Below are 8,523 nucleotides of genomic sequence, written 5' to 3' on the forward strand. Positions count from 1 at the left end.
TCTTCTCTGTAAGAATTAGTCTAGCGTGATCCTCTGATAATGACTGGACTATCTGGTGAAGCCATTTGCATTCTCCTGTTTATCAATAATACTCCGTTGCTTTTGTCCATTTGACACCGGACCATTCGATGAGGTAAAACTGTCTCTAGACATAAAGCTCTGGTGTGTGGAATTTTTCTAGCACCAGACTATCCGCGGAGTACATTTTTCCTGAGACTTCTTAAATTCAACCAAACTTTGTCCCAGCTATAGTGACTTCTTGATGTATTGCATCTATAAGACCCACTAACATATATTTTAATAAATATATTAGTCTTAATAACTATATTACTAAAATCATAATCATAATCTAATAGGATCATTTTTGCTACAATTTTTTTAAAAAAATCTGCATAATTCATGCGTTACAAACAAGCCCAAACTTTTACCGGTTCCACTTCCACACATACCATGTTGCAATCAAACATAGCTCCGAATTCAAGCTGCAAACCAAACTTTGTTGGAACTTCTTGCTGGCACGAGGGAGCACCGGCCTTTTACAACAAATGCACAGGAAAGAATACAAAGAGGTAGACAAAATCCAAATCAGAAACAAACAGCACGAACCATGCGTGCGTGCGTGCATGCATGCAAACTGGAAGCAAGCAAACCATATATGCATCAAACCGAAACGAAAGGACGTCTCACGTACGGGTGCCCATGCAAGAGCTACACGCACGTCGAGCACGTTGAGGTGCGCTTAGTCGATCAGCACTTGAAGCCGGTGGGCACGGTCTTGCCGCAGTAGTTGAGGATGAGGCTGAGGTCGATGGGGAGGTTGAGGTTGATGCCGAGGATGTTGCCCTTGATGGCGGTGCAGAGGCAGACGGCGGCCTCAAGGTCGACGAGCCCCTGGAGGAGGGAGCAGCACGGCAGCGCTGGTGGAGCGCCCACCTTCGCCTTGATCAGGCCCAGCACGTTGGCGCACACGCCCAGCTTGAGCGCGTCGCGGGGGCACCTGCCGAACGAGGACGGCGTGGGCGTGGGCGTGGGCGTCACAGGTGTCGGTGTCGGGGTCGGGGTCGGGCAGTAGGGCGAGCAGGCGCTGGCCACGCCCAGCATCACAAGGTTCACGGCGAGGAGCAGAGCGAACGCCTTGGACGCCATTGCTCGATCACAAGCCAGCTACTTTACCTCGCGATCGCTCTAGCTAGGGGGTGTTTAGTTAGAGCTCTTGATCAGTAGCTGATCTGCCTGCTTGTGATGGATTTATCACGGTGTTAACGGGGGCACTTATAGTCGAGCCCCAGGATTTATTAATCGGTGCACTAGGCACTAGCGTTCTTGTGAACTTCGTCGCGAGCATGTGAGTTAGGAAGAGTCCCATCTGGATCATTGGCTACCTCGTATAACTAATATTTCCGCTGATCGAATATCGAATATTTTCTGTACGATTTCGGTTAGCTTCGCAAATGGGCAAGATTGCTGCATCGGCTGGCGCACATTGACGTTTGTTCCCATCTGATGATTGAGCGGTATTTTACCTTGGGATTTTGGCTTTTCGGACGGTGCATAGCGTGCGCAAGTGGTGCATAAGGCATTAGAAGTCAAGCAAATGGAAACGGGGTTTAAGGGGCTGTTTGGTTGGGCAGAGGTATTTTCAAAAGCTGCTGTCCAAACGTATAATACCTCTATCTCAAAATAGATGACATTTTAGTCTCTTCTATAATGTTCAAAATACATAATGTTCTACGATTTCGAGGTAATTTTAACTCAAATTTTCCAATCTTACCCCTCCATTAAGTAACTTCCTTCCAAATACAAGTCTTGTTTCTCACGTAATAAATTGTATTAAAAGATGGTAATATGATCATTTTATCATTCATCTTAGTACTTATACTCAACTCTAAAACGTCATCTATTTTGAGATAGAGGGAGTAATATATATAATACTCATCAGAATATCATCCTAAGAATGGCCGATGATTTCTAAACTTTCGGCATTACGTTATACTGTTGGAAAATGCAATCCCCGAGTGTGAACCGTCGGACACTCTTGTTGAGGATTCACCCATTTGCTAACAGTACCATCGGCATCTGAATAGCCGATGGTGTGTTACCGTTGGTTTAACCCTTGGTCATTAGTTGGTCAAACCTAAGGTTAGCTTAATTCTTATCCCAATTTCCGATCACCAAAGAAGGTACAAACGGTCGGGATCGTATGAAAGGATTAAAAATAATAATAGCAGTTTTAATATAGCATACGGATGGTAATAAAATTAGATAAAATCATACATGATTCCGTCATGATTCATGACACAGTTTTTCTATTTTCAAATCTGGATTCTTAGAAACTTCTAATTTCAATATAAACATGCAAATCCTTGTAGATGGTTCAAATGCTAACATATTACACGCAGAACAAAACTAAATATCCAAAATAAGCTACTAATAATCTGTCCATCCGTATCTTCTCAAATCAAATCAGTTTCGGGAGTCTTCTTAGACTTTTCACTGGTACTGGATGGCGATCTAGAAAGTCTGAACTAAGTCCTCCAAATACTGCTCCTGCTTCAAAATATACAAAAATGCATGTTGTTAAAAAAACTTCTTCTTGATAATCGAGAAACACATTCCGCAGTTGTGCAAAAGAATAAAATTGATAAGGTGGGTCTGAATAAGCAAATACTAACACAACATAATCAACCGAACATTGTGTGCCTTGCTTCCATCTATATAAAGAGCTCTGTTCTGCAAATCAAAGATGAATAGATCTTTTGAAAAATAAAATTACCCTCATGTGATTGCTTAATGTTTAATTCAGAAGTCAATGGCAATAAAATCCACGTCTGTCCTTGCCGACCAAGAGTGATAGGCCTCGACATCGACAGTAGGTCCAAGCATAACAATATGCAAAAAGTGTATTTTCTAGAGTCAAATCTCACAACCTCTAACCTAGTATGAATATTTCTTACCGTTTCACCTCTCATTCACTGCTAACTATTATATAAAAATAATCTATATAAAATATATGCTCAAAAACGAGTGAGACACTATTAGTATAGATGATCCTAAACTTAGAACCACATGTATTAATTACTATAGATAGTTTTAAGTTTAGAATCATCTGTACTATTTCTTTCTATACAGATGGTTTTAATTTGAAACCGTTTGTACCATTACTGCTAATAATACAGCACTGTTCATTTTTTACAGTCGGATCTAATTTTGAATCATTTGTACTATTAGTACAGATGGTTGTAGTTTGTAACCATCTATACTTTAGCGTCCCACTTCGTTGAAACTGCTAGCTATCATTTTCTCAGACGATTCTAGTTTGTAGCCGTCTGTAATAACTTTTGCACAGACAACTCTATAGATTCATCTGTACAGGAGCGTTCCACTAAATAGATTCTATAGTAGTGAAAATTATTTTGTAGAAAACAGGTAGCACAATAAGAATTAATAAAAGTATTAATTTCAAAATTTCGTTCGAATCATTGTGCTGATCAAACAAAGTGTTGCATGTACATATTTTTTTGTTAACGGTCAACTGACGCATGTCATCGTTGTTGATGTATAAAACTAGATTTCAATGCTGCCATGGAGCATTAAGGATCTACAGGAGATAAGGAAGAAAGAAATAAAATCGAAGGAAAGGAATCCCTAGTGAAAACAACTGATTCAGTTACAGCGCTAGTGAGATGTAGTGATCTTAATATATAAATCATGACAAGCATGCGTACACACATGGTACTTCCAAATTCTCGATGGCGGGCATCTTCTTCTTCCCTCCTCTTTATTTCACAAAAACAAACATATTTAAGGTTAGCTGTAGGGGTCCGAGGGGAGGGGGACATCGGATAAATCAGAGGAAGGGTCCGCCGCCTATGCATTCAACATGTATTAAAAAAATTGGAGGAGGAAGAAAACACAACTGGATAAATCACACGAAGGATCAAGAAATTGCGTCCACCTCATCATCTCATACACATCAAGCATCATTTAGCGCAAGCAACAAATTTAGATCACACAACAATTGAAGCCTATCAATCAAAGCTAATACTATGTAACTATACTTCACTGGCGGACTGTTTGCCAATGGTGGAAGAGGAGGAGAAGAAAAGGAATTCACCTCTGGAAGAATTGTGGCCTTGCGTGAGTGGTTCGGAGCTCTAGGCAACTCCATTCAGGGAGAATTTTCTTGACGCAACAACTCGGGGTTTGCAACCAGTAAACATGAGTTTATCTCTGTATGATTGTAGCTCGTTTAACAGTTGCAGTTATTGCTGAAGTTAAACAGGTCAAACCCATGAGAACCTGATCTAACTGTCAACAGCCAAGTCAAACATCTTCAGGACTATTTTTTTGGATTAACTTTTTTAGCAACTAAGAAAAGTACGCATCATTTTTGTATTGCATTTCTGTAACATGATCAATCTTTACAACAAAAGCTATCAAATGAATTTAGAGTATTGTAAGTTGACATGTTGAACTCATACAGATTTTTTGATATACAAATTGAGCTTCCTTTCCAGTTCTACAAAAAGAGGAAGAAGCTTGCAAAACAATAAAGGAGGGTAAGTAAACCTAGTCATTGAGGCCAGGGTGGAAAATTTACAGGAAAAAACAACATTTTGATCAGAAAATACTTACATTTGACAAATAAGTAGTACTACATGTTGACAGAAGCATGGCATATACAAATAATAAGTATCATCCAAAGGGAATAACTACAAAAATTACTGTCAACAACAGAACTGTAAAACTTAGTGTAGAAAAAATGGAAGCATGAATTTCAATATTTTTGGATCCTCAATGGACTGCATTGGCCTAAAGAAGTAACATTTTGATCAAGGTGAGTATTATTACATATTGACAGAACCATTGTATATACAAATAATAAGTATCATCTAAAGGGAATATTTATAACTACAAAAATTACTGTCAGCAACAGAACTGAAAAACTTAGTGTAGAAAAAAAAAGAGGAAGCATCAATTTCAATATTCTTGGATCCTCAATGGACATGTATTTCTTTCAACATAAACATATATTGTAAAGATGTAAATCTGCTTCAAATGGTTGGATGCTAACCTGGCGACTCTCAAAAAATCCTACACAAGCAAAAGTTCTGCAGGTTCCTATAACTTGTCGTCAACACAGCATTAAGATTTTGTAACATAGTAGAATTAAAGATCTTTTCCGTAAAGCACAGGGGGATGGAAAATTAGTAGCTAATCTAAATAAGTGAGGACGAATCTATATTTTATCCTGAGTTTCGAGGATTGGATTTGGAACCATGTAAGAAATCCTAAGCAATTTTTAGCCGACATTAGGGGAGGATTAACACCTGAATAGATCGATAAAGAGTTTGTGACCTCGTAGCTGCCATGATAGCCAGTGTCAAAATGAAGTGACAATGACACCATAGGAGATAAAGGGGCTCTTACCTCCTAGCATCCCCGCCCGGTCGGTGCCAAGCAACAACCACGTCACCCCTTCGATGACGACAATAGACAGACGACCACATAGACAAGCGCGGATCAAACACCGACCTCGATAGAACGGAAGCACAAAGAGACGATGGTGACAGCAGCTCAGGCCGACACTGATTTAGGCGGTGGCAGCTTGAATCCGGTGGGGCGTGGCTCAGGCGGATCCACGTGAGAAAGGGTTGCGGCATGCGTCAGGGAGGTGAGGAATCCCGGTTGGGGAAGGTGGAGGGGCGAGGAGGAGGTGGTGCTCGGCCGGCGTGGAGGAAAGGTGAAGGAATCCTGGTTGTGTGCCCTCCTGCAAGCTCCGTCATGCTGCCTAGCGCGTGCGGCCACCGCCACCACTGGTCGTGAGGAGGGCAGGAGCCGGACATAATCGGAAGGGTCTAGAAGGGCATAGTATGGTAGCATCACCGAATACGATCATAAACATTAGCTACAGGAACTTTGTGGCTTGAGAATTTGCCGATTCTTGGCACGTTAGTATATAGGTATTGATTTGGTTTGTTTTAGTATAGCAAGGAAAAGATAATTGAATATGTTAGATATGTAGGCTGACGTGGATGGTACCGAAGGGCCTGGCAACTTTGAGCCACTGGACCGGCCTTCTAAGCTCCCTCTTTAGGGATGAATTTTTTTATATATTTTTTCCAAAATTTTCAAGATTACATGCCTGTTTCAAAAATAATGAAGTCTACCATACCATCATCCATTCAACGGGCAAGAACAAGGTCTCACCCGTTGAACAGGCGACACCTTGTGGGCCTGACTGGCAGCGGATTTAATAATCGAGGAGAGGAAGGTCTCGCGAGTTCAGCGGATGAGACCTTGTTTCAAAAATAATGAATTCTACCCTACCGTCGCCCGTTCAATGGGCGAGAACAAGGTCTCGCCCGTTGAACGGGTGACACCTTGTGGGCTCTGGCTGGCAGCGCATTTAATAATCAGGGAGAGGAATGTCTTGTACGTTCAGAGGGCGAGACTTGTTCTAGCCCGCTGAACGGGTGAGACCTTCATGGCTACGATGCTGCGTGGGCCCACACAGCAAGCGAGACCTTTTGAGTATTTAGGTCAACCCGGTCGGCCCTACCGATGTTAGAACTTCATTTGACACTCATTCAGCCAAGAGAGGAGAGGAGAGGGAGGAGTGGGGCGGGGAGGGGAGGGAGATTTGTGCGACGAAGCCCTCCTGATGGTCCGGTGTTTGTACTGTTATTAACACCGAACCATCCGATGTTCATAGTCTTTTGTGACCGTTGGAGCAACGGCTAGTGCACAGGTTTGAGGCTATAAATACCCCCACTCTACCATTTGATAGTGCTGGAGTCCAGGGAAGCTAATAGACACTTGAGAAGACATTCAAGTCACCAAAGTGCTAAAAGTGATTATCCAAGGCAATTAAGCATAAGATTTGAAAGTGATTAGTGCTAATAGGTCTAGAAAGAGTTATTGTTAGGTGTTGCTGTCTAGAGAAAGAATCAATGAGTGATCCTACATAGTATCAAGTGGTAAGATGCTTGTACGGGGACGCGGATACTGTTGCCTTGTGGCTCAAGCTCTGAAGTGAAGACGACGACAAGTGACCGGAAGGGATGATTGTTGTGAGGTCTTGCCTTGGTGGATTGACGGCTTAACCTATTTGAGGTCTTGGTGGCTCAAGAGCCTTGACCAAGTGTCATCCGTGAGCTATAGCCTAGGTGGCTGCTCTAACGTGAATTAGATGTGGCGTTTATGTTACTGATACCACAGGATAAAACTCCTTTATGTAGAGTTTGTTCTCTCTACCTTCTTTACATTTTTGCATTTACATATTTGCAATCTACCCTTGCTTGTTTATATTCCTAGAGTTATTTGCTAGAGTTGGTTATAGGTTGCAAACTTTTTGAACAGTAGAGTAGACACACTAGATGAACTTAGAGCATATTTAGATAGAAATCGATATAGATTTATCTTGTGAAGTTTTTGGAACCGAATAGTTTTAAATGTCTTAATTCATCCCCTCCTCTTATGACGTCACTGGTCCTTTTACCCATCCATGGGTGGCTAACGGCGGCTAAATAGTTTGGTTTTCCCATCGATTTTTCTTTGAAATCGAGTGGTATGACCGGTGTCGGAGGATGAACTCCTCAAGCGGGGATCCGAAGGGACCCTCTTTGAGATTCGACCGGGGGATGATTATGAACCCGCTTCGTAGGTGAAATAAATGGAAGTAAATGAGATGCAGGTGGAGTGGAATGATCAGATGCAGGGGGAAGTAAATGCTCAGGGGATTTTTAGACAGGTTCGGGCCGCACTGAGCGTAACACCCTACTCCTGTGTGTATACTATAAATGCTCTGAGAATATCTCTCTGAGGATCTATTGTGTTACAAGAATATTTTTCTAAGTCTAGAGCTTTGTGCTCCTTGTTCTTCGGTTGATCCAAGCCTCTATCTTCTGTGTCTTGTGTCCCGGTCCTCGTCGATGTGTGTTGTTCCGTTTCTCCGGGGAGCCCGCCCTGCTTATATACCCGTTAGGACGGTAGCGTGCCCAGAAAGGATGACGCGAGTTCCAAGGTGTCATAAATGGAAAGAAACCATCATGGGCTGTTGCGCGAGGTGACGGGGAGGGTTGAAAACGCGCCCCCGTCCGGACTTGTTCGTTATCATTCTGCCTTTCGGCGAGTGCTGCGGGGAGGGCCCACCGGTCAGCCACCGAGCAGCCTCGCGTGCCCACCCGGTCAAAGCAGGCCTGACATAGCAGGACGGCAGGCGGTGTGCCTCGAGTCCTGCGATGTTATCCCAAGGCGCGCCGGATGAAGCGTGATGGGACCCGTGCATTAAATATCCTCACGCCTCTCTGCCAGACTGTGGTAGGGACTGACAGCAGGCGTGAGGGGAGTGGTTGGAAGTAACAAGCCACGTGCCCTCTTAAATGCAGCATCGGGCCTCTCACCAGTTCACACCTCACCCCTGAGCCCCTGTGGGGACCACCGGCGAAGGACTTCTCAGACCCTCGGGGAACTATGAGTGCTCGGGGACTACTGTTCACAGCCCCGAGCACTCTCTCCCGG

General features: G+C 43.1%; 1 protein-coding gene across 1 annotated transcript; it reads right to left on the bottom strand.

The window, feature by feature from the left end:
- Positions 1-416: 416 nt before the first annotated feature.
- Positions 417-1,263, bottom strand: LOC133920436 (14 kDa proline-rich protein DC2.15-like). Its single transcript, XM_062365054.1, has one exon. The coding sequence runs from the start codon at positions 1,144-1,146 to the stop codon at positions 748-750; it is 399 nt and encodes a 132-aa protein (XP_062221038.1). The 5' UTR covers positions 1,147-1,263; the 3' UTR covers positions 417-747.
- Between the last annotated feature and the right edge of the window lie 7,260 nt (positions 1,264-8,523).

This window comes from Phragmites australis, chromosome 6, assembly GCF_958298935.1.
Source record: "Phragmites australis chromosome 6, lpPhrAust1.1, whole genome shotgun sequence".
NCBI lineage: Eukaryota > Viridiplantae > Streptophyta > Magnoliopsida > Poales > Poaceae > Phragmites > Phragmites australis.

What these genes read in the sequence shown, in the direction of transcription:
- LOC133920436 (XM_062365054.1), bottom strand. Translation starts at nt 1,146, where the DNA reads ATGGCGTCCAAGGCGTTCGCTCTGCTCCTCGCCGTGAACCTTGTGATG.